At 48.2% G+C, this 25,515-nt stretch overlaps 3 protein-coding genes across 4 annotated transcripts in view; all 3 read left to right on the top strand.

The window, feature by feature from the left end:
• The first annotated feature begins 239 nt into the window (after window positions 1–239).
• On the top strand, window positions 240–5,728 carry LOC146267828 (pyrokinin-1 receptor-like). The gene is made up of 6 exons (XM_084667274.1): window positions 240–398; window positions 850–946; window positions 1,234–1,439; window positions 1,882–2,106; window positions 4,508–4,685; window positions 5,147–5,728. The coding sequence occupies exons 1-6, from the start codon at window positions 240–242 to the stop codon at window positions 5,572–5,574; spliced, it is 1,293 nt and encodes a 430-aa protein (XP_084523400.1). The 3' UTR covers window positions 5,575–5,728.
• Window positions 5,729–8,942: 3,214 nt separating this feature from the next.
• Window positions 8,943–18,981, top strand: LOC146267827 (rho GTPase-activating protein 19-like). 2 transcript variants are annotated; one of them, XM_084667259.1, is made up of 11 exons: window positions 8,943–9,189; window positions 9,661–9,917; window positions 10,526–10,606; window positions 11,826–12,035; window positions 12,768–12,994; window positions 13,164–13,250; window positions 14,328–14,393; window positions 15,009–15,263; window positions 15,384–15,488; window positions 15,947–16,045; window positions 17,389–18,981. In XM_084667259.1, exons 1-11 carry the CDS (start codon window positions 9,146–9,148, stop codon window positions 17,446–17,448), a joined length of 1,491 nt encoding a protein of 496 aa, XP_084523385.1. In that variant the 5' UTR covers window positions 8,943–9,145; the 3' UTR covers window positions 17,449–18,981. The 2 variants fall into 2 exon arrangements, with proteins under 2 accessions (XP_084523385.1, XP_084523384.1); XM_084667258.1 differs by having other exon boundaries at window positions 8,947–9,189; window positions 10,523–10,606.
• Window positions 18,982–22,513: 3,532 nt separating this feature from the next.
• LOC146267826 (slit homolog 1 protein-like) overlaps window positions 22,514–25,515 on the top strand; it is an 84,751-nt gene continuing 81,749 nt past the window's right edge. The window contains exon 1 of the mRNA XM_084709390.1: window positions 22,514–23,090. Within this exon, the coding sequence (XP_084565516.1) occupies window positions 22,897–23,090 (194 nt within the window). The 5' untranslated portion in view covers window positions 22,514–22,896. The remainder of the gene's footprint in view (window positions 23,091–25,515) is intronic.

Genomic DNA, 25,515 nt, shown 5'->3' with positions numbered 1-25,515 from the left:
CAAACTCCTCCTCCTCCTCCTTCACCTTGTTCTCCAACCCATCCTCTTCCTCCAATTCCACCTTCTCCTCAACTTCCTCCCACCCCTCCTCCTTCTCCTTCTCCTCCACCACCTCCACCTCCTGCTTTCTCCTCCTTCTCTTGCTTTTCTCCACCTCCTCCTGCTCCTCCTCGTTAACCTCCGGCTCCTCTTCCCGCTCCTCCACCACCACCTCCTTCTTCACTCTCCAGGAGTCCAGGATGAACCACTCCACGGTGGTCACCCCAGCCCCGATCTTCTTCTCCTGCAACGTCAGCCCCAGCGCCGAGCCTGAACTCCACATCGGAGTCACCAAGAGCGAACCCTACTCCGTCGCCATCCCCATGACAGTCTTCTACAGCACCATCTTCCTGTTTGGAGTATGACCACTCTGCTACACTCTCCTAATGCTGCGGTCTAGTCTACCCTGCTGTAACACTCTCGTCTGCTCTACTGTATTCTGTTCTGCTCTACTTTGCTCTTCTCTGCTATGGTCTGCTCTGCTATTCTCAGCTGTACTGTTATAATTTGCTGTATCCTGCTCTATTCTGTTCTTCTCTGCTCTACTCTATATTGCTCTGTTCTAGAATATTCTCCTGGGATGTCATGGGGTCTAATCTGCAGTACTCTTGATTATACTATCTGCAGTACTATGATTATACTATAGTCTATATAGTTAAACATTTATATTTAACCGGAAACTTTCATGGATGTTTCTAAAAAGGGATACAAGTGTTTTGTAAACTGACTGTTGAACCTCTGAATTCAAAATGTGTCCATTCCGTGCCCGGTGGACATGTGTGACGTGACATAGATTATCCCACCATCCAGGTCCTGTTCAACAGCGTGAGCGTGCTGACACTGCTAACAGACGCTCGCATGAGAGTCAGTGCCATACGTCTGTATCTGCTCAGCCTGGTGCTATCAGGTACCCTCCACCACCACACCGCCACCCGCAGCCCTGCCATTCCTACAATCACATTCAGAACCCCTCATTCAATACCCCTCAACCTTACATTCCTGTCTTAGCCTCTCTTCTCTCACCACCACCATCCCTTTCCCTCCCTCCCTCCCTCCCTCCCTCCCTCCCTCCCTCCCTCCCTCCCTCCCTCCCTCCCTCCCTCCCTCCCTCCCTCCCTCCCTCCCTCCCTCCCTCCCTCCCTCCCTCCCTCCCTCCCTCCCTCCCTCCCTCCCTCCCTCCCTCCCTCCTTCCAGATATCCTGCAGCTGCTGACTATCCCCGTAACTCTGTACCGCTACTACTGGGAGAGCTACCCCTGGCGTCTGGGCCAGGCAGTCTGCAAGGCGTACTTCATGGTGCGCCAGATCTACTGTGCCACCACCAGCTGGGTGATCTTGGCCTTCACGGCCGAGCGCTACGCTGCTATTTGCCACACCATGTGGTCCCTGTCCAGCCTGCAGGTACACAGAAACACAACGACGTGGGCCGTGTGACTGGATGTTGGATTGATGTGTTTGACCGGCAGAGTGACAAGCTCATTGACTGTGATCAAGGGGACACTGGTGGAAGTGGGAGTTTGGATTCCACATGTGCAAAGTGACTTTGAGGTGGTTGGTTGTTTGCTAACTGTGCTCCTCTCCTCTGCTCCCCTCTCCTTACTCCCCTCCGCCTTCTTTTCTCTTCTCGATCGTCCTCCTCCCTCACCTTCACCTCCTTTTCTCCACCCCCTCTCTTCTTCTTCCCTTTCCTTTCCTCACCTCTCCTTCCCTTCTCTACCCTCCTCTCCTCTTACCCCCTCTTTCCTCTCCTCTCCCCTCATCCCTCCCCTGCCCTCTCCACCCCTTACACCTCCCTTTTTGCGCTCCTCTTCTCTCCTTTCCCTTCATCCCTTCTCGCTAACAGAAGTCCCGTCTGCCTTGCCTGCTGACCTGGGTGTGGGTCCTGTCCCTGGTGTCGGCCGTGCCCTTCGCCGTGGTCTACGGCCACGCCCGAGCCTGCATCCTGGACTACACCGCCAGCTCCCCCGAGGAGGCCTTCCATGTGTCCACCATGTGTGAGATGACGGAGGCCGACCCGGCGCCCATCTACAGGGGAGCGCTGCTGCTCAGGGCTGGCCTCTGCTTCCTGGTGAGAGGGGGTGGAACGAGGGATGGGTGGAGGGATGCAAGCAGCAGGAGGAAACTGAAAGGGAGGGATGATTCTTAGAAACGTCCTGGCTTGAGTGAGATAGGTGTGGAGGGATGGGTGGATGAAATAGCACAACTACAGCAGAGTAAATATAGTGTCAAGATACACATTTTAGTCCCATCCATCTTTCAAATTAAATCGAAGTTCACGCTTAGTGCTCTTTGAACAAGCGATGTTACAGAGGCAGTGCCCATAGATTTGCACCTAAATCAACATACAAGCCTCAAGGAAGACAAGGTAAAACTCCCCCAAAAAAGGAAAATGGAAGAAACCTTTGGAGGAGCAGTTCAGTGAGGGATTCCTTCCTCCAGAGACCAAGGATGTAGTGGGGGCTACACGCACGCAAATGCTCTTTACGCACCTCCCAAAATTCGGATATAGCGTTTATCCACCTCTACATTGCGGAAATTGCGTTTATTTACTTCTAAATAGTGTTTATGCGCGTTTATGCACATTCCCTGCGCCTCGTATTCTGCCGTTGGAACAATCCAAAGTAAATTTGGTGTAATTTTGAAACACAAAAGACTACATTTCAAATTGTTTAACAAATAAACGCTGTAGTCTGAATCATTTCATCTGCGCTGTATGGTCTGTGAGTTGCGGCTGCGGCGGCAACACCAATCAGGATCCACGAGAATTGGACTAATTAGCCATGGATATCAGGCGATTTTTGAAGTGACCATCGAGTGCTCCCACTCCCACACATGCCCGCAAAAGGCCTCAAGTGCCGGGGCGTCGTTAGAGCCTTTTTACTGGGGCACGTGCCCCGGCATAAATCTGCTGTGCCCCAGTAAAATCTAAAGTTTGAGTTTTAACAGTTTACATCATTAGTCGGTGCATTCATTTAGATAGATAATCCCGGAAAGAATGTACACAGTATCCCAATCAACGCCAGGGTGGTATTCCAGAAAGCAGGTTATGCAACACAACTGGGTAAGTTTGCAATGTTGAGCTGGGTTTCAGCTGGGGAGTTAATTTACCCTGGTATGTCACATAACCTGCTTCGTACAAGTCAGAATTGAGGTAGGCTAAGAAAACATTTCAAAACTGAAGAGAGTTTCTAAATGATAGGCCAACCAATCATCTTATTTTGACAAAAACATCAAAACAATATTACATTAAGCTAAAAAAACAATTTGCCTTCAAATGAATACGAAAAATATCAGCGCCTGCATTAGCTATTTATGTCCCTGCCAAAGCTGATATCAAACTTGCGTCCCTGAACTTTAGTATAGAGGGTTAAGCAAGGGGAGTTTCTATAGCCTAGTAATGCATTGAGCGCAGGTAGCTTGAAATTAAAAAAAGGGATATGAATTAGGGGCCTGTGCCCCAGTAAAGTTTTATGTCTAACAACGCCTCTGCTCAAGTAGCTACAGAAGATTCAATTCACGTTTGTAAACGTTGTTTTGGTTCGCACAACATCGCATTAAGACAGGGACAGACGGTTAGCCTACTATTAATAACGTGCTTTCAAATACGATGATGCAGATACAAGCCAACCATCGGTTCCATCAAAATAAGCCTAATGAAACGCAATAATAAATAAATAAACAGGGTTCTCAAGCCTCTGTGAAGGTGCTGAAATGCGTCTCACGGTCATGCGTGTAGTTTTTCGCCGACCGTACGTTCGTTACTAGGTAAGCACAATAGATATATCTATTAAATGGTGAATGAGGGTCAGGTGGCGGAGCAGTTAGGGAGTCGGGCTAGTAATCAGAATGATGTTAGTTTGATTCCAGGTGTTGTGCAAAATGATGTTGTGTCCTTGGGCAGGGCACTTCACCCTACTTGCCACGGGGAAATGTCCCTGTAATTACTGTAAGTCACTCTGGATAGAGTGTCTGCTAAATGACTTAATGTAAATGTAATGAATGAAAAACAGAATGGGTAGATGGGGTTCATAATTGCCAGGCAGGATACTTAGTCATATCTAGCTCCATCTATTGCAGAAGTCCTGTTGTGAAACGGATTCAAATGAAAGGTTTTTCATCCAGCCTTAAACACCGAGAAAGTGTTGGCCTCCCTGATGGAGACACATGGTTGCGGAGAAGAGGAGCTATATATAAGAATGCCCTTTACCCCTGCCGTTTTCATAATGCAAGACACAGTTAGACCTTTACAACCATACCACACACAGTTACACAATTCAACAGAAATGCTACACACACAGTAAATCCGCAAGTTCCTGTTTTCTTTATTGGTCATTTCGGTATATAGTAGTTCAACACAGACATACAATGGAACACCCGAGCTCAGGTTTGTTGTGTCGTTTCACCACATGCAGCCCAATACATACATCTCTCCTCCACTTCTCTCCATCTCTTCCTTCGTTCCTCTGCAGGTGCCTATGGTGGCCATCCTGGCCCTCTACCTGCTCATTGTAATCCATCTGAAGAAGAACGAGAACCAGAGACAGGCCCTGGGCCTCACGCGCCCAGCGCCTGATGGCAGGAGAGACATTCAGTGTCACCAGAATGGGAAACTACTGCTCAATGAGAGGAGGGCGCTGAGGCTTATGGGTGAGAACGGAATGACTTCGGAGTGATTGTTTGGAGCAGAGATGGGGTAGTGGAGCCAAGTTTGTGGGAATTAGTTTGAGTTGAGCCGAGCAAACATCGCTCACCAACAATAGTTCCCTGGAGAAGTAAATGTACTTATTTTCTGCTGTTTTATGTGCCCAAATGCTGCATCCTCCAATAGGCAACATGTATAATTACCCGAGTAATTAGGCCAATTACAGGTCATTAGAGAGAGAGAGAGAGAGAGAAGAGAGAGCGGAGTATGGAGAAACAGAAGCTGTAAGGGGAGGGAGAAGAAGAAATAGAGAGGAGGAAGAGAAAAGAGAGGTGGAGATAAAGGGGAGCTTAAAGAGATAGAGAGCACAGCAAAGAAGGGAGAGAGAGAGAGACACGTATTCCAAACAGGTGGATGAGGACAGGGGAGCTTGGAGGATGAACGCTGTCCTCCTGTTGTCCCCCAGGCGCGGTGGTGGTGGCCTTCTTCATCTGTAACTTCCCCGACATCGCCTCGTCCCTGATGCAGGTGTACGTGGTGGTGTGGTCTGACAAGGTCCTCTCGGTCTACACCGTTCTCAAGTCCTACCTCGCCCTGCCCCTGTGGTACGCCAACAGCGCCCTCGACCCCCTGCTCTTCTGCATCTCCTCCCACACCTTCCGCAGGGCCTGCTGGAAGACCCTGGGTCGCCTGAGGCCTCGCTGCCCCAGGATGCGGTCCCCCACGGCCGCATGTCTGGCCCAGAGGACCTCCAGCGGGACGGGCAGGGATGGAAGTGACTGCTCTGGAGGTCCGAAGGGGCCGGCCAGGACAGTGACTCTGGGGCAGGGGGGGACAGACAGCACTGATGGGGGCGTCCCCAATCAGCAAGAACTTGAGCATCACACCCTTTAACCTGATAATCTTTACAGACAGCGTCCAGCTTTCCCTCTCCCCATCCTCCTTTATAATCTATCTCTCTCGCTCTCTCTTCTCTCTCTTCTTGCAGTTCTCATTTTATCCCCACCCTGCTTTGCATAGGGTAAAGATAGACTAGCAAAAAACAAAGTAACACATACATATGTAGGCCTATTTATACATATTGTATAGAAATACGTATTATTTTAATAATTTAAATGATAAAAGATACAAAACAATTATAACAACATGATATTGTTGGTATTGTTTTTTTTCCACTGGGCCGCATTACGGTCCAAGTGCAAGTCTCACGGGACGCATATAATTTATATATGACATTATCAATGCTAATTAACCAGATTTAGTACATGGTGTTGAAGAAAGTGTTTTGTCCGTCTCTTCATAAACGGAGTGACTAAGTTCAGTTGAGTTCTGGATTTTAATAAGTATTTATCAATCTGCAGATTGGGAGAGAAAACCAGACCTCTGACAATAAATGACAACACAACACCAGGCTTAGGTCTCAATCAAGTCTCTCTCCGCTCTGAAGGACAGAGGACCATCTTTTATAGGGCACAAGAATGTAAACATAGATAGTGACAGTCAGGCAGAAATAACGTTACAACAGTCTCAGAGAAAGAGATTCACAGCTCCCAACTCATAGTTGGAGCTCTCCTTGTAGTCATGACAAGGACCATTTAGCCAGTACTTTCTCCTGATCTCAAACATCTATTAACCCTGACACATAGACACAATCTACTCTTATTAATAGCAAGCTTACATGAGAACATACTAACTAGTATCCAATGACTAGTTCTCTTGATTAGTGAATAATGTAAGCACACAGGAAATCTAAATTTCTTCCACAATGGTAGGTGTTAATATCATGAATATATATCTAGACAAATCCATTTAATCAGAGAGTAGCCTATAATGCGACTCACCATTAATGGGAGCTGATCAATTTTGTGATATTCATCTCAAAAGGAGTTGGCGCACAATGATGTTGTGGCTGTAAGTTTCAAGTTGTGACTTGATGCGCCACATTGCAGATAATGTACGTTCGCAAACATATGTTGAGCCAAGTATGGAAAGCACTTTCCAATTTAATAACAATAAGGTTCTGGCCATGGGTGTTTTACCACATTTCGGTAACTGGTGATGCTGCCGGAGCCCCCCAAAATAGGGCTAGATACCCCCATGGTTATGTGGGTGGCATATGCCGCCTGCCGAGAACCAATGGTAGGCATTAAATGAGATGAGGGTTGTAAAAAGTCAAGCAAACACTAAGACACTTACAGAAGGAACAGTATCATGTTCTCCATTTTTATGTATTTTTGTGATTTCCTGTCATAAATATGAGTGCTGTTGTGCAACAATCTTGTGTTTCTCTCAAAGGTAAAGCTATTCAGTTTATTTTGCTTTAAATTATGTGTAAAATATTTGTTCATTGGTTTTGGCCATTTTTATACTGTCTTTGGTTGGTGTGTACTGTACTTGATCAAAGTATGTGTCGTCAAAGCCGTTTTGTTAATTACTATTTTCTATTCAGGGAGTATACACTACTTCATTCATTATTTTGGTGGCTTTATTCCCATTCATTTGACTGTTTATATAGTTCTTTAAGATTGGGTTTGATCTGTCTGTGTTGCTTGTTCAGAGGTCTGGGAGCTTGGGGTGAGATCCATATTGGCAATTTGGTTCCATAACAGATTCAGATAAGAGAAATGTCTCTGTTTTTGTTTAGCACTACGTTAGTAGCTTACATTTACATTTATTCATTTAGCAAAACACTTTTATCTGTCAAAGTTCACACGTTGATAACGCGTAAATAACGCGTAGCCTAGAAAAACAGTGCCGTTAACACAGGTTTCTTTTTGACCCTGGAATACCTGTCGTCACATGACTTCGACTGCCGACGGTAGCTGAATGATGGAGATAAAATATAAATAAAAATGTTGCGAATATGGGGCTTGTAGCGTAAGTGACAAATGACAATATACGACGACTTGATAAAAAAATACTAATGCATTTATTTCAGCTTCATACCGTTTCTGTTCAGGATGTTTTTTTTGTTTTGTTTTTTTTCGTGCCGTGAGGTTGGGGGGGGGGGGGGGGCGGCGGCAGGGGGTGGCCATTCTCTAACCAATGGTGGCCGTGGCCCACCCTGGCCATGGCTCCAAAAGGTTGAAAAACTGCTATAATGTGTGACGTCTGTTGAATTCACTGTGTTATTGTGTCGTACTAAAAAGCTGTGTCACCTTTGATGTAGGCTAAATGCTTTTGGACCTATTAATCAATCAAATATTTGTATTTGCAATGATGATGATATTTGAATGTCAACAAAGAAGTGCTATTTTCAAATTATATTTCACAACGATTATCACACAATAGAAGGCAGCTGTTTTTCACTATAATGTCACCCAAAATGGATGGTCTGAGGTGCAAGCATGCTTCAGTCTTTCTGCGTTTGTTGTAAAGTTCAAGAAGCAAAGACCAGAATCCTTCATTCAGTTCCCAGTGCAGGGCAATTGACATGAGTGATTCATACAATACTGTATAGGTCCAGCATCACCTGGGGCTGTCCGTCACGGGCATGAAGGACGTGGACATAACATCCATTCTGGGCGCCTCCATCTCATCCAATGACCTCTTCAGATCAGTGGTGACCAAAGCATCAGAGTGCTTTGCTCCGCTGGAAGAGGGCAAGGACATTTGGCTAAATATAGGCTTATGTACAAAAAAGCTTTACATGCATATACAACACTTTTTTCACAAGTTAGGTTGTTCATGTTTATCAAGTTTTAAAAGAGAAATAACTCGGCGTGTTGTACAAAATTCGACTGTTTTGTATGTTGATGACATGAATAAATATTTTTTCTCTCTCCCTGTGTCTGTTCTCTCTACAAGAAATAAAATCGATTATGGCAAAATTGGAATTTGAAAGTTGGGCGAGTGGATAGTCCCATCTACTGGTTACACACTTACCTACAGTTAAGAAACCAGTCAAGCGTTTAGCAAGACTTCTTAAGACTACACATTTCAAATAAGCCTCTCAGTGCGAGTGTTTAGTAATCGGAAGGAGGTCAATCATACTATGCTCCCAATGTAATGACAATGGGGCGTTCAAGGCGTCACCAAACACAAAATCGATTTGCATTTTTATGTTTTTTTTCTCAATAACTGTGTAGGCCTAGTAAAAAACAAAACTGTGAACTATAAAGTACGCTAAAGTACGACGTTTAATAGGCTGCTATTGATTTTACGATTTTAGTGAGTTAATAAATATCAAATATTATATTTAAATAGTATAGGCCTATATGTTTTACCCGAGGTCACAATGAACAGGTCAGAAGGATGGTGCCGCCAACCGCTTGCACCAGGGCCGGTTTACCGTTACAGACTAGTGTAAAGCATAGACATATGGTGTAAAGCGAACGATTAGCCACGGTGAATTGACTCTGGATCCGTACATTCTATCAGCGACTGAGCAGGTTCTGACCAATGGGATCCATTCTTTCACGCGAGGCGTGACAGCACGGTAAAAAGCGGAAGATTCAACTCGATCATGGCAGCGGAAAAAGTTCCCAAATACGACATACAAAACAGAAGGTGAATTCAGATTGTTAGATATTACAACAAATTGATACATGTCAGCTGCATTGGTTATACATTTCTAAAATCTAGCTAACTAGATATAAGCCTATGATCCTAGCGTTACTAGGTTAGGTAGTTTAGACTAACTGTAAAGCACTGTTTAGGTAGCTAGCCAGCCATCTCTCTAGCTACTGTAGCTGGTGCTAGCTACTGGGCTAATTTGTATTACAACTGATGTTCGTGATACTTTAACGTAGCAAACACTTGAAGTAAACAGCAGCTTTTCTGATAAACAACCGTTCCTGATCAACAACAAACTGAAACCTTACTACGTTAGCTATCTTGTTTGTCTGTACCCGTAACATAACGTCCCCCGTCTTTGCGCTTATCTTTTTCTCCTTCCACCCTGTTGTTCTCGCCCTCTCGTCTTTTTCAACTTTTACATTCGGTAATCGGTACCCCTCCCACCCACCCACCACCCACCAGAGCCATGGTGTGCAGTGTAGCGATCAGCGTGGAATCACCGGTGAACCGACGGCCCATCATCTTCAACCCGGACTTCTTCGTAGAGCGGCTGAGGCACGAGCGCCCACAGGCCTTCACGGAGCTGGTGCTGAGCAACATCACGCGCCTCATCGACCTGCCCGGCGACGAGTTTGCCCAACTCACCGGGGAAGCGGAGCCTAGACTACCAGCACCGGCGGGCGGATTTCTGCGTTCTCTCAATTTCCTCAAACGCAAAGGTCGATCACCTTAACCCTTCAGTAGTAGCCAGTTAGAGGGAGAGATGGGGAGAGTTTGAAAGCAAGGGATATGGGGTGAGAGAAGGGAAAAAAGGGTGAAAGAAATGGTGAGAGAAGGTGAGAGAGATAGAGGGTGATGAAAGATGGTGAGAAGGGGAGATCAATCCAAATATAAGTGAAAAAGCGCCAATATTCTTGCAACCTCGGCACTTGTTTTGGGCCATGTTGACAAGTTGGCATTCTGTACCTATTCATGTTGCATGGGGAAGATCTCTTATTGTTGAAAGTCTGCTGTGTAATTCGAGCTGCCAGAGAGGAGGACTGCGAACACTGCATTCAGAATGACTGCTTCAAATCCCACACTGTAATGCCTGAAATTAGTGTTTAGACCTTGCTATTTTAAAGGCTTTGTGCTTTTATTTGAGAATGTTTCTTCCACGAAATGTAGTCTGCAGTGCCATTCATTACTCCATTTGTTGTTCCACTCAAAGGAATGTTGTGGCATCATTAGTTCCTAACGATTCTGTTCAAAGGTGGGTTTGCGGTCTGAGTAGCTCCCCATCATGACGATATAATCTAAAGTGGTTATTGTTGTGGTTGTTCAGCAGAGAAAGGGATGGTGTTTGGATCGCCCCTGACGGAGGAGGGCATAGCCCAGATCTACCAGCTCATAGACTACCTCAGCAAGAGTGAGTTTTGAGTCCGTACCCCGTAACCATAGCAACAACACCATTCATGATCCATGTCTCCACATTTTGGTGCAACGACACATGAAAAAAACAATCTTGGTACAAATGCATACCCTGTCTGTTGAAGGCATTCATGAGAGTGTAGTTGAGGAGGAGAGGGGGACACGGAGGCGGGGCACAGGGGTGTACACAAGTCTGAGCTCATGGTCTATTTCCAGCGGGGGGGGGTACGTCATATCCTAAAATGGTATAATGGTGGAGAACGGCTCATGTCAATAATTCATCTCACAGCACTTTGCGGTGTCTCTTTTTTGCCCTCTCTCCCTCTTTCCTCCCCCCCTCTCTCTCTGCCCCCTCTCTGTTTCTTCGGTCTGTCTCTCCCCTCCTGTCTGTCTCCCCCTCCTGTCTGTCTCTCCCTCCTGTCTGTCTCTCCCCTCCTGTCTGTCTCTCCCGTCCTGTCTGTCTCTCCCGTCCTGTCTGTCTCCCCCCTCCTGTCTGTCTCCCCCCTCCTGTCTGTCTCCCCCCTCCTTTCTATCTCCCCCTCCTGTCTCTCCCCCCCCTCCTGTCTGTCTCCCCCCTCCTGTCTGTCTCTCCCCTCCTGTCTGTCTCCCCCCTCCTGTCTGTCTCCCCCCTCCTGTCTGTCTCCCCCCTCCTGTCTGTCTCCCCCTCCTGTCTGTCTCTCCCCTCCTGTCTGTCTCTCCTGTCCTGTCTGTCTCTCCCGTCCTGTCTGTCTCCCCCCTCCTGTCTGTCTCCCCCCTCCTGTCTGTCTCTCCCCTCCTGTCTGTCTCTCCCCTCCTGTCTGTCTCTCCCCTCCTGTCTGTCTCTCCCCTTCTTCCACTCTACACCCAATGTTCTTTGTCTGTATGCATCCCTCCGCTAATTTTCTGTATTTCTCTCTATCCTATCTCTATTTCTGACATTTTTCCTTACCATGTTCTCTAAACCTCCATTTCTCTGCCTCCTTTTTGCTGTGGCCGTCCATTCCCCTCCCTCCCTCCCTCCCTCCCTCCCTCCCTCCCTCCCTCCCTCCCTCCCTCCCTCCCTCCCTCCCTCCCTCCCTCCCTCCCTCCCTCCCTCCCTCCCTCCCTCCCTCCCTCCCTCCCTCCCTCCCTCCCTCCCTCCCTCCCTCCCTCCCTCCCTCCCTCCCTCCCTCCCTCCCTCCCTCCCTCCCTCCCTCCCTCCCTCCCTCCCTCCCTCCCTCCCTCCCTCCCTCCTCCAGACCTCCATGTGGAGGGTTTGTTCCGGGTCCCAGGCCACAGTGTTCGCCAGGCGGCCCTGAGAGAGATGCTGAACACGGGGGCTGAGATAGACCTGGAGACGGGGGCCTTCCACCCCAACGACGTGGCCTCGCTGCTCAAGGCCTTCCTGGGAGAGCTGCCCGAGCCGCTGCTCACTCACAGACACTACCACGCTCACCTGAAGATAGCTGGTACTCAGACACACACACACACACTCATATAAATACACACACACACACACACACACACATACATACATACGCACATACTCATACGTATACATACACAGTTACACACAGACTTACACACCCTCATACATACATACACACACACACACACACACATACTCACACTACTAATGTGATACTGTGAATACTAATACATACATACACTTTTAAGCTGAAAAATTGCTTAACGTCAAGGATATTTTTCTGGTAGTTCTACTGTTTTGCTGCATTGAAAACTTAGTTCAATCATTGATATAGAACTCTCACACACCTACACACTCCCACACATGCACACACAGAGCAATCAGTCAGCCCAATCAGTGCGGTGACAACAAGTTGGTATCAAATACTGTAAATCAGTATTTCTTAGTTGACTGTGACCTCCATCTGTTCAGCTGCCTTCTCTTCCCCCGTCTCCTCCCTCCCCCCTCTCTCTCTGCCCCCCCCCCCTCTCCCATTTCTCTCCCCGTCTTAACCTCCTTCCCACCCTCTCTCTCCTCCCCCATCCCCCCCATTTCTCTTCCTCCTTTCCCTCCCTCCCTCCCTCCCTCCCTCCCTCCCTCCCTCCCTCCCTCCCTCCCTCCCTCCCTCCCTCCCTCCCTCCCTCCCTCCCTCCCTCCCTCCCTCCCTCCCTCCCTCCCTCCCTCCCTCCCTCCCTCCCGACCTCCCTCCCGACCTCCCCCCCCGACCCCCCAGAGCTGACCCAGTTTGACCAGCAGGGGAACAAAACGGCAGTCCCGGACAAGGAGCGTCAGATCCAGGCCTTCCAGCTGCTCTTCATGCTGCTGCCCGCCCCCAACCGCAGCCTGCTCAAGCTGCTGCTGGACCTGCTGTACCACACGGCCCGGCAGCAGCACGCCAACAAGATGTCCGCCCTCAACCTGGCCACCATGTTCACCCCGCACGTCCTCTGGCCCAGGAACGTAGGTGGCGGGGCGGGGGGACCCTGGGGTGGGGTGGGGGGGTGCAGTTGGCCAGGGTGAAAATCAAGGGAACCTTGAACGCTTTCAAACCGCGTGGGTTCTTTGTGTTTTTTGTGTGTGTATGGTTGGTTGTGGGGTGGTGCGTGTGTGTGTGTGTGTGTGTCTCCAGTTAACAGCCAGTGATCTGCAAGGCAACATCAAGAAGCTGAATGATGGGGTGGCCTTCTTAATCAAACACTCACAGAAGCTGTTCAGGGTGAGTCAGAAACACCACATCTCTCCTCCACCTGCACATCCTCTTCCTGTTACCTCTCCTACACTACCCAGACCCTGCACCTCCTCCTCCTGTTACCTCTCCTACACTACCCAGACCCTGCACATCCTCCTCCTGTTACCTCTCCTACACTACCCAGACCCTGCACCTCCTCCTCCTGTTACCTCTCCTACACTACCCAGACCCTGCACATCCTCCTCCTGTTACCTCTCCTACACTACCCAGACCCTGCACCTCCTCCTCCTGTTACCTCTCCTACACTACCCAGACCCTGCACCTCCTCCTCCTGTTACCTCTCCTACACTACCCAGACCCTGCACCTCCTCCTCCTGTTACCTCTCCTACACTACCCAGACCCTGCACCTCCTCCTCCTGTTACCTCTCCTACACTACCCAGACCCTGCACCTCCTCCTCCTGTTACCTCTCCTACACTACCCAGACCCTGCACCTCCTCCTCCTGTTACCTCTCCTACACTACCCAGACCCTGCACCTCCTCCTCCTGTTACTTGGGTCTGGCCTGCGCCCATCCACTCTCGCCTTGATGTTGGTCCCCATGGAAACCTGACTACAGTCGGGGAGAGATTATGTTCATTTGCATGTGAATGCTGCCCAAAATGCACGCACCCTGTTAAGAGAGGGAGAGGGAGAGGGAGAGGGAGAGGGAGAGGGAGAGGGAGAGGGAGAGGGAGAGGGAGAGGGAGAGGGAGAGGGAGAGGTAGAGGTAGAGGGAGAGGGAGAGGGAGAGGGAGAGGGAGAGGGAGAGGGAGAGGGAGAGGGAGAGGGAGAGGGAGAGGGAGAGGGAGAGGGAGTATAGTGACCTCCACTTGACAGGCTGACATTCTGCACACAAAGCCCCTCATTCTGTTCCAATCAATAACTGCTTCCATGTTCTGGTGGACAAATAGAACCCAGCTACTCAGAACAATAGCCGCTGATAGCTTTTAGTCTGAACAACCCAATGGTAATGTCTTTTATGGTGTTTTAGTGTGTGGTCGATTCCGGACTGATTTGTGGTTAACGTGTGTGTGCATGCATGCGTGTTTTTCTTTGGTTCCAGGCACCTGTCTATATCAAAGAGTATGCCCGTTTATACTTCACTGGATCAAACACCCTACTGGCAAAGGTCAGTTTAGCATGTTCTCTCCATCCCTCTCGTTCTTTCTGTTATTCTATTTTTTCTTTTTCTCCAATTCTCTCTATTCCCCCTCTCTTATTCACACTCTTTTTCTGTCTCTCTGTCTCTCTGTCTGTCTCTCTCTCTGTCTCTCTCTCTGTCCCTCTCTTTCTCTCTCTCTCTCTCTCTCTCTCTCTCTCTCTCTCTCTCTCTCTCTCTCTCTCTCTCTCTCTCTCTCTCTCTCTCTCTCTCCCCCCCCTCTCTCTCTCCCCCCCCCTCCTCTCTCTCTCTCTCTCTCTCTCTCCCCTCTCTCTCTCCCCCCCTCCTCTCTCTCTCTCTCTCTCTCTCTCTCTCTCTCTCTCTCTCTCTCTCTCTCTCTCTCTCTCTCTCTCTCTCTCTCTCTCTCTCTCTCTCTCTCTCTCTCTCTCTCTCTCTCTCTCTCTCTCTCTCTCTCTCTCTCTCTCTCTCTCTCTCTCTGTGTGTGTGTTCCTTCGTTCTGACAGATGTCTGCCCTGACTTCTCTCTGTCTGTGTGAGTCATGCAAGCACTGCACCCTCGGACCCCGAGTCACGCCCAGCCTGTCAGTTTGACGTGCGACCCTTCTGCCCCTCCCCCTGCCCCTAGGATGACCTGGCTCTGTGCTCTGGCCCGGGGGGAGGGGGAGCGGGAGCGGAGTTCACCCCATGCTCCACCTCCAAGAGGTCAGGAGGAGGAGCAGGATCGGGAGGCGGCGGAGCAGGATGGGGAGGGGGCGGCGAAGGAGGAGCAGGTGGAGGCGTAGTCCGTGGGGGCAGTCATACTGAGGTGGCTCTGAGGGAGCTGTACCAGCAGGTCAGCACCATGCCCGAGTCTGCCAAGAAGAAGCAGCTCATCAGACAGGTAGGGGTGAGGACGCACACGGACACACACGCACACTTGGACGTGTCTGTTAGTGGCACACGATTGTGTATGTGACATTGAGGAGGATAATAACAGTGTGTCCTTCCTGTGTGTGCGCAGTTTGAGAAGCAGCGTCCTGGAACCCCCGTGTGTGACATTCAGACGCCACCTCACAGCAGGAAGCAACGTCACCGACGATCGCGCTCCTTCGGTGGGATCATAAAAGTGAGCAATAACACACACACGCAAACAAACACACACACACACAGCAATGTACACTGTAATACACACGTCGTACACGTGTGATTGTTCGAATGCGGGTCTCACAGCGTAATGTCGCACATGTGGATTTCGAACATTCCAACTGACTATTTCTCCGACAAAAACAATATGACAAACGCTATAGTATGGCTTCGAAATATACAATGAGGAGGCTAACAAGTAACACTAGCAGGTAGTAGCATTGCTACGAGTATTATGCTACGTTAGGTAGGTAACGGAAGCCAACTAAAGCTAGCTAGCTTCCGTTTCGGAAAAATAACACACTGTGGGGACCGTCGGAAATATTTAGAACTCTCGTGTCTAAGGGTTAAATAAAAACAAGCAATCAATACCACAGACTGTCAATACTGCCCTTTTGCTTGTATGCATCTGTGCTTTTGTGTGTGTGTGTGTGCGTGTAGAGGAGGGTTCTAGGAGACCAGGGTAGCAGCAACCTGGAGACTCCAGGCCCCAGAGTTCCAGTGGAGAGCCATGGCAAGGAGAACAACAGCTTCACAGGAGTAAGGACCAGCTGAACATCTCGCACGCAGACACACACACACACACACACACACACACACACACACTCACACACCTCACTCTCAACCAAACACACCACCTCATCACCACATACACAATCAACCACACACACTACATCATCAGTACAGTACACACACACACACCACACTCAACCAAACACACCACCTCATCAACGCATATAGACTCAACCACACACACACTACATCATCAGTACAGCACACACACCCCATTGTCACCTGACCAAAGCCTACACTTAGCCCAGAAACACGGCGCTCCACCAAACCCCAGGCCACAGTCACCAAACCACAAGGTGCTCATCCAACGCTGACATCACCACGCCACGAGCGAGCAAACGTCACAGGGACAGGTGGGTGGGGCTTCCCGGGGCCAGCAGACCAGAGACGGAGCTGTCCCTGAGATGAAGGGGTGTGGGGACACAGATGACATGAACATGCCGTCAACATCAGGACCGCATGGTCCTCCTGTGCTGCTTTCAGACTCTGTTCCCGTCCAGAGCAGACAGAATGAATCAGGGAGAGGGAGGGAAATGGTGACAGGGAAGGGCGGGTGGTGAAAGACAGGGAGTGGGAGGGCTTATTCATTGTTGTCAGTTGTGCCGGGTCTGGCTGACTCATTCTGCTGGTCTCTCCTTAGGTGGAGACTAGCGGCTGACTCACTGCTGGTCTCTCCCTTCTTAGGTGGAGTCTAGCAGGAGACTAACTGATGGTCTCTCCTAGACTAGAATCTAGCTGGATAATCACTACTGGTCTTTCCTAGACTAGAAACTAGCTTCAGAATCACTACTGGTCTCTCCTAGACTAGCTGGAGACTCACTACTGGTCTCTCCTAGACTAGAAACTAGGTTGACACTTACTACTGCTCTCCTAGACTAGAGAGTAGCTAGAGACTCACTGCTGGTTTCTCCTTATATGGAGACAAGCTAGAGACTCACTACAAAAATCTCCTGGACTAGAAATTTGCTGGAGACTCACTGCTGGTCTCCTTAGCTATAGACTCACTGCTTGTCTGTAAGACCAGAGATGCATTGCAGGTCTCTCCTATACTATATTTTACATTACCATAGATTTTATTCAATTAACCAATGATTTTATCTAAAGCTGCGTACAAATAGTGGATATAGAAAATACCCCACAATATTGAGGATCATATGCTAGATCCGATACTAGAGACTACCAGATGATGATAATGAAAATGATGATGATAATGGTGAAGATATTATAATTGATATGATCTGATAAACGATTAGGTTATTTTCTTCTCTGTCTTTCTCACATGCTTTCTTCCATCTCTCTTTCTCTCCCAGAAGCCTCTGTCCCTGAAGAGGATCTTCCTCTCTCCAGACCAGAGAGAGACATCTGTCTGACCCTGCTTACGTGGAGGAGAAGACGGGATTACAGAGGAGAGGAAACAAGGGTGCTCAAATGGATCTTTTCATTCCCAAAGACTAATAAGCCGCTGCAGTGGCCAGTCAAACCAAACATGATGTCATGTTTCCAGTGTGGGTAGATGGACCAAGTCAGATCACATGGAGCTCACCAGACACACATGGCTTCTGAATACCATTGACATACTTATTATATGCAAAACTGGAAAATTGGTTGCATGTTTGTGTTGGAGAACATTTCTCTTTGCAGCCTTAGTGACTGGTCTTGTTTTTATGTAGCTATTACTGTATTACTGTTCATGGTGGCTCCATGAACTCTCTGTGAAATTAGTTTTCTTCAGTTTTTTCTTAATTTACTTAACGCTTTAAATTAAATATGAGATGTTAAACATAATTACATTCCATACTACTTGGAAGACTAAATTTGAAATGCAAAAAGCGTTGTTTTTCTCCCCCCCTAGCAGCCTTTGACCTTTAGCATGCATTTTGAGGTATAATTAATAATCTTTTGTGTGAATTATAAAGATTTATTGTGGTCTTAGATTGTTATACAAGCTGCGGTTGGTCTGGCTTTAGTAGATTCAGATAGGTGGCTTACATCCCACTGCTGAATCAGTTTCTATATGTGCCTTAATTTCATATTTTAAGTATTTAAGTTTTAAATTGCATTCTGTATTTTATTTAATCGAAATTTGAACATCATTTTGATTAGCTGAAAGTATACTTAGCCAGCTGTATGTGTTTAGCTAGCAGCGAGAGTAGGGCTACAGCTAACTCAATCCAATCTGCTGCTAGCTTGCTGAATGTGGTTAGCGAGTAGAGGAAGTACAGTAGAGCTCTAGCTAGCTGCATGTACTTTACTAACAGTGGGGAGAGAGCTGTAGCTAACTATCAGTTTATTGTCAGTGAAGATGGGGTTGTAGCAAGCTAGCATTGTGTGGTTAGCTAGCAGAAAGAAAGTAGAGTTGTTTTTGGAGCATCTGTTGGTGAGGCAAAGCCAAAAGGGTAGTTCATGTGTTTATACAGTTGGTGTCAGCATGTTTGTTGGGGAGCAGGTTCGTTCAGCCAAAGTCTTAAACTGTCAACACTGTGATCTGTCTATTTAAAACATATTTTTTTCTGCCAAAAGAGCTTTAATTCTCCTTGTGTTTTATATTTTTTGTCGCTGGTTTCACACATTTTATAACTTGTTTTTACTTGTGTTCTATCTATGCAAACATTGAATGAGGAGTTTACTTTCATTATGGTTTATATTGTTACATGCATGCAAATCTGTCAGAGAAAACGTTTAAAGTCTGTCTTTTTTAAAGTTTTGACTTATTGGGGGTAGCTAATTTGGTGAGAACTATTTCTGCATTTCAGACAGCCATCTTATTTCAACTGTTACATATCGATACCTAAATGTGATTTATACCTCTTATCTCTGATCAAAGAGATGCATATTGTTTATCACTGTGTTCTAAGTGCTAATGTGAAGCTGTCCAACACTCCAGCAATAAAATACCCACATCTCCCCTAAGTTGTAACCTTGTCGATTTGTCTTAAAAAAACAATTGTTTACCTGTGCAGATCAAGCCACACCATCTATCAGTTGTGTGTTTAAATCTGTGCAGTACCACCTTCAACCACAAGGTGTAGCCATTGAGTTACAAATGATCATTTGAAGAAACAAATTGATTTATAGAAAGTCATCGTTGGACAGTAACTCTTTCTATGTTTGACTGCATTCTCCATTCTTGTACTGGAAATGAATGTCAACATTCCAGACATAAATTGATTTCACTGCTCAGTATATTTACACGATGGAGACCTGTAATTTTCACTTTCTGGCTGAAGTAGGCATTTCAGTCATAACTGCTTAGGGAGTATACCAAAGTTTTTATATGTATGTATTATATGTTTTATATATATATGTATTCCATGTTTTGGCCAAGAGTCCTGGACTAAATTCCTATTCACCATGAATGTACTGCAAGTGAGTGGCCAGAGAAAGAGAGAGAGGGAGGGAGGCTCTCCACAATACGCAGGAATGTTCTGGTGTGTTATTATTCTGTCCGTGCCGTTGCATGTTTGGTGTTGTGAGCATACATTGCACATGTCTGTTGAACAGACCTGTAAGAGGGCCCTGCACTTTCTCAGGCCCCGTAAACACACACACACTCAAACACGCACACAAACACACACACAGACACAAAAACACACACACAAACACACAGACAGACACACAAACACACACACAGACACACAAAGACACACACAGAGAGACACACACACAAACAGACACACAGACAGACACACACACTCACACACACTCACACACAAACACACACACAGACACACAGACGGTGCAGGCTCGTCAGAACAGCAGCATTATTTTACATCTCACAGAAGTGGAGCTTTTATATAAGTCAACTCCTACACAGACCCAGTTGTGGAAATCCGCTCAGACCTAATCAACCCAGTCTCGTCTGAGCTGCACACTAATCTATGCATCCTGCCCTCAAGTACACACACACACACATATCCTATAAGGTACACAGCTAAGTGTGTTTGGAGTGGTTGTTTGTGGCGTTTCAGTCTGTGGGAACAACCTGCCTATGTTCAGCATTGTTGTCTAGCAGTTCTGCCTTTCATTTGTCCTACCAGTTGTCGGAACCACAAAAGGAAATTGAGTGTATTTGCCATTAATGGTGGGTAACAGGTGGGTACACTGTACATGTGAAACGACGCGTGTTCCCTCCAGACACGGCAGTGAATCGTCTATACCCGCACGGAAGCCTTCGAGGAGACCTGGGCGAAGATGAATTAGAGGAGCCCTGTGTTGTGTTGACTTGGCACCACACACGCAGGGACCAGTGCTCGTCACCAGGCGTCGTGTTGCAGAGTCCATGACCACTGTTGGTACAACTGTCCTCCTCTTTCTCCTCCACCTGCTCTTTGGCTTCATTGCAAATTGGTATCGTGTCCTCCCTTGTCTGAGCTCAACAGAGTCAGTCTTACGTATCTGTGTGCGTGTGTGTGAGAGAAAGAGTAGGCGGAAGAGAATTGGAAGTGTGTGTGTGTGTGTGTTTGTGTGTGCATTCCTTTCACAGCTCTGTGAGACAGAAGAGGGGGCATCTCCGCCCCCCATTACCCCTAAACACCACTGTCTCCTCTCTAATTAGGATCCATGGAAGGAAGATCTACACTGCTCTGACACTTTTACTGGGCCAGATGGAGCAATGTGTGTGTGTGTGTGTGTGTGTGTGTTTGGACAGAGCTGAGCAGGAGGGTTCTCATTCTCACCCGAGGTCCATTTGCACTGTCGTCTCTCTCTTGTTGTCTCTCTTGTTCTCTCTCTTGTTGTCTCTCTTTTCTCTCCTTCCCTCTTTCCCTCTTTCCCTCTTTTCTTCTCCTTTGTCAGTCAGAGAATACTTTCCCAGGTCCTTCAGAGGGTGCCAAGTGTTTACACAGGGGAATCCCTTTTCTGGACGGTCAGCTGTGGATAGTGAGTCTGGGTCTGGGTCTGGGTCTGGGTCTGGGCCTGGGTCTGGGCCTGGGTCTGGGTCTGGGTCTGGGTCTGGGTCTGGGTCTGGGTCTGGGCCTGGGCCTGGGTCTGGGTCTGGGTCTGGGCCTGGGTCTGGGTCTGGGTCTGGGTCTGGGTCTGGGTCTGGGTCTGGGTCTGGGTCTGGGTCTGGGTCTGGGTCTGGGTCTGGGTCTGGGTCTGGGCCTGGGTCTGGGCCTGGGTCTGGGTCTGGGTCTGGGTCTGGGTCTGGGTCTGGGCCTGGGTCTGGGCCTGGGCCTGGGTCTGGGCCTGGGTCTGGGTCTGGGTCTGGGTCTGGGTCTGGGCCTGGGTCTGGGTCTGGGTCTGGGTCTGGGTCTGGGTCTGGGTCTGGGCCTGGGTCTGGGCCTGGGTCTGGGTCTGGGTCTGGGTCTGGGTCTGGGTCTGGGTCTGGGTCTGGGTCTGGGTCTGGGTCCAGACCAGACCAGACCAGACCAGACCAGACCAGACCAGAACAAGTCAGTCTATAAAGTTGACACAGTACCTTCTAGTATGGTTCTCTTCACACAGCAGCACTGATAGGCATTACCCAGGAATGTTTGTGTGTGTGTGTGACAGAGAGAATGTTGTGGCTCTAGAGTCTTTACTTTGCTGCTGTCTGTGTTTATTCAACTGAACTTCCTGCTGAGTCAGAGGACCCCCTTACACACAAACATGTATACGCACACACACATGCAGTTGAAGGTCAAGCTCCGTTTTTACACACACACACACACACACACACACACACACACACACACACACACACACACACACACACACACACACACACACACACACACATCACTATATATTGATGCTTATTATTTTATGCAGTTCTTTGCCTCTAAGGACTGAGGTGTTGATTCCTGCCTGTCCCAAAAGATCAACCCCCCCCCCCCGCACACACACACACACAAACACACACACACACACACTTGGGACTGGTGTCTTGCTGGGTAGTTCTCCCCTCTCAGTGGGTATTGCCTGGAGGCAAACCTGAGAGAGAATGAATGAGAAGAGAGGGTGAGAGAGAGAGAGAGAGAGAGAGAGAGAGAGAGAGAGAGAGAGAGAGAGAGAGAGAGAGAGAGAGAGAGAGAGAGAGAGGTAGAGGCAGGGACAAGAAGCTAGAGATAGATATAGATTACGAATAAGAAAGATTGAGATAGAGAACTCTAGAGGTAGGGAATAGAGAAGATAGAATGAAAGAGGGAGCTAGAGAATGAGAGTGAGTTCAGGCAGGGTTCTGGGTGTGTGTGTTGGGGTGGGGAGGGGGTGTGAGAGGCGGGGGAGGACAGGAGGGGGAGGGGTGGAGTTGGGGGTCTGCTATTTGTAGATCCTTGTGATGGATGACTGCTGTGTGTGTGTGCGCACGCGCACGCGCGCGTGTGTGTGTGTGTGAGAGAGCGAGAAAGAGAGAGAGAGGCTAGCTTTTTTGTCTTTCAGCTCCTTCCCTGTTTCCCCTCTCTTCCAGCGAACGTAGCAGAGCGGGACTGACAGAGGAGAGAGAGAGACACGGAGGAGAGCAGAGCACATCGCAGCAACTTCACAAAGAGAAGGGAGACAGAGAAGGAGAGTTCCCTTTGCAGGACTAAAACCCAAGAGAATCGTAGAAAAGAAGGAATCCTCTCATCGTTCCTAAACTGAAGAGGAAACCAAGGCAACAACAATAGAGAAGAGGAAGAAAAAAAAGAAATTCTTCATTATTTTGGAAATCTTTCGAGAATTTAGTTTCTTTCTCAAAAATTAGTCAAAAAACTCAAACACTTCCTCCTTTTCAAGTCTGAAGTAGTTGAGTTGTAGAGGACATACATTGTAGGATTTGCTGACTGAGTCAAGACACGAACAGACAAGGAGAGAGAAATCCAGTGGAGTGATCCAGGCTAGAGGCTGCAGGCGAGCTAATCATGCCCAGAAGAGGAGGCTGTTTTGGGGCAGCAGGCGTGGGGAGGCTGGCTGCACTGCTGGTTCTCAGTGCCCTGCTGGTTGGCTGTGCCCAGGGGTGCCCTGCCCTGTGCACCTGCAGTGGGACCACAGTGGACTGTCATGGACTGGGCATCAAGACCATGCCACGGAATATTCCTCGCAACACGGAGAGACTGTGAGTACCCACCTACACACACACCTCTACTAGAGCTGCCTGCTCTGTGGATTAGAAAGTGTTTTTGGGACCGTTTCTAAGTGAGTGGGTTTGTGTGCGCGTGTGCTTTGTGCTCATGTGTCTCCGTTTGTGAGTGCGTGTGTCTGCTTCTCTGCCTGTAAGTCCGTCTGTGTGTGTGTTTCTGGATTTCTGATCTGCTTGTTCTTCTCCTGCTCTGGCTGAGCGTATGTGTGGTGGCGCACATGACTTTACTGAGACTGAAGGAGAACAATAGCCTTGCCTGTAGAGCTGTGTGTGTGTGTGTGTGTGTGTGTGTGTGTATGCGTGTGTATGTGTGTGTGTGTGTGTGTGTGTGTGTGTGTGTAGCGGTGACATTCCAGTCAGGTATAAATAGGCATTTGGGACTGGAAAGAGCTGGAACAGATGTGTGCCTTTAACATGTGTCCATCATTTACATACCTGCCCGTGTGTGTGTGCGTTTGTCAGCAAGTGTACACATGCTTGGGGTGGTTTTAGGGGAATCCTTTGCATGCCCGTTCCCTGGTTTGGATGTGTTCACTCCTTTGATAAAGGTGACACATGACACTGCTGCCTATGCTGATCTAACCAGTGTAAACTGGGATCTTGTTCGGATGGGTAAGCCAGTCTAGTTACTTAGTCTTTACTTTGACTGATATACAGTACAGCCCAAGGGGGGAAGTGGAGGCATTGTAATCTGATTGGTACATGTGTGTGTTTTCTCTCTCTCTCTCTCTCTCTCTCTCTCTCTGTCTCTCTCTCTCTCTCTCTCCTCTCTCCTCTCTCTTTGTCAAATGTGTCAGAACTGCTCCTTAAAATCAGATAGAGAGAAGGACAAAGCAGAGAGAGACATAGAGAGACAGACATATAGAAAGATAGTGTGTGAGAGTGCATGTGACAGAGAGAGAGAGTGTGTGTGTGTGAGAGAGTGTGAGCAAGAGAGAAAAACTGTGTGAGAGAGAATGTGTTTGTGTCTGTGTGTGTGTGAGAGAATGAGTGTGTATGAGAGAAATGTGTAAGAGAGAGAGAGAGAGTGTGAGTCTGTGAGAGAATGTGTGCGTGTGGGAGAGAGACAGTGTGTGTGTGTGTGTGTGTGTAAGATATAGTGTTTGTTTGAGAGAGTGTGTGTGAGAGAGACAGATAGAGATCAAGAGAGTGTGTGAAAGTATGGGTCAGAGAGAGAGAGAGAGTCTGTGTGATAGAGAGAAAGAGAGATGCCGGTTTGCAGAGTGGAGTTTCTCTGCGTTTCTGACGCTCTTCTGAAATATTCATCCGTAAATCAAAAGTGAGCAGGGCCACCGGGGGGAAATAGATTGTTCTGCTTCAGCTTTTAGAATACCCCTGAATAAAACATACTGTGGGAACCAGCTACCACTGGAGAAGAGAGGGAGGGAGAGAGACACAGAGAGAGAAAGGGAGGGAGAGAGAGAGAGAGAGAGAGAGAAAGGGAGGGAGAGAGAGAGAGAGAGAGGCAGGGATGGAGAGTGAGAGACAGAGAAGGGGGGATTAAGAGAGTGGAGTGATGGAGGGAGAGACAGGGAGAAAGAGAGAGAGAGAGAGAGAGAGAGACAGAGAGAGAGAGAGAGAGAGAGAGAGAGAGAGAGAGAGAGAGAGAGAGAGAAAGAAAGGGACAAATGGATGGATGGAAAGACAGACACAGATATCAGAGTAAAGAGAGAGAGAGAGGCTCTGCAAGATAGGTAGGCAGACAGCTTTGACGTAGAGAAAAAAATCGAGGGAGGGAGCAAGAGAGAGGAAAGGAAGGAGACAGAGAGCTAACTGCATATTTCATTGGTTCCATGTTTAATTTCTAAGAACACCTTTTTTTCTGCGGCAGCATCTCGTTTCCGGGGGTGTGTGTGTGTTCCCGCTGGTCTGTACATGCACAGTAGCGGTGTGTTTTTGTGTGTGTGTGTGTTTGTGTGTGTCTGGGAGGGAGGGGCACACTCTTTCTGCGGTCTCTCAACATGAATGGCCATTATGTGTGCAAACACACACATCGTTCACGCTGGCTGGGTAGGAAAAGTTAGCTGTAGACCTGTCTGTCCGTCTGGGCAGGAAAAGTTTGCAGTAGTCTGTCTGTCTGTCTGTCTATCTGTCTGTCTGAACAGGAAAAGTTAGCCGTAGACCTGTCTGTCCGTCTGGGCAGGAAAAGTTTGCAGGAGTTTGTCTGTCTGTCTGGACAGTAGCCTGTCTGTCTGGACGGTAGCCTGTCTGTCTGGACAGTAGCCTGTCTGTCTGGACGGTAGCCTGTCTGTCTGGACAGTAGCCTGTCTGTCTGGACGGTAGCCTGTCTGTCTGGACGGTAGCCTGTCTGTCTGGACAGTAGCCTGTCTGTCTGGACGGTAGCCTGTCTGTCTGGACGGTAGCCTGTCTGTCAGGGTTAGGGGGAGTGGCCCTACTATGT

This window comes from Hypomesus nipponensis, chromosome 11 (assembly GCF_054491055.1).
Source record: "Hypomesus nipponensis isolate SF chromosome 11, ASM5449105v1, whole genome shotgun sequence".
Taxonomy (NCBI): domain Eukaryota; kingdom Metazoa; phylum Chordata; class Actinopteri; order Osmeriformes; family Osmeridae; genus Hypomesus; species Hypomesus nipponensis.
Note: the sequence above shows the minus strand (reverse complement) of the source record. Positions and strands in the feature narration are given on the sequence as shown.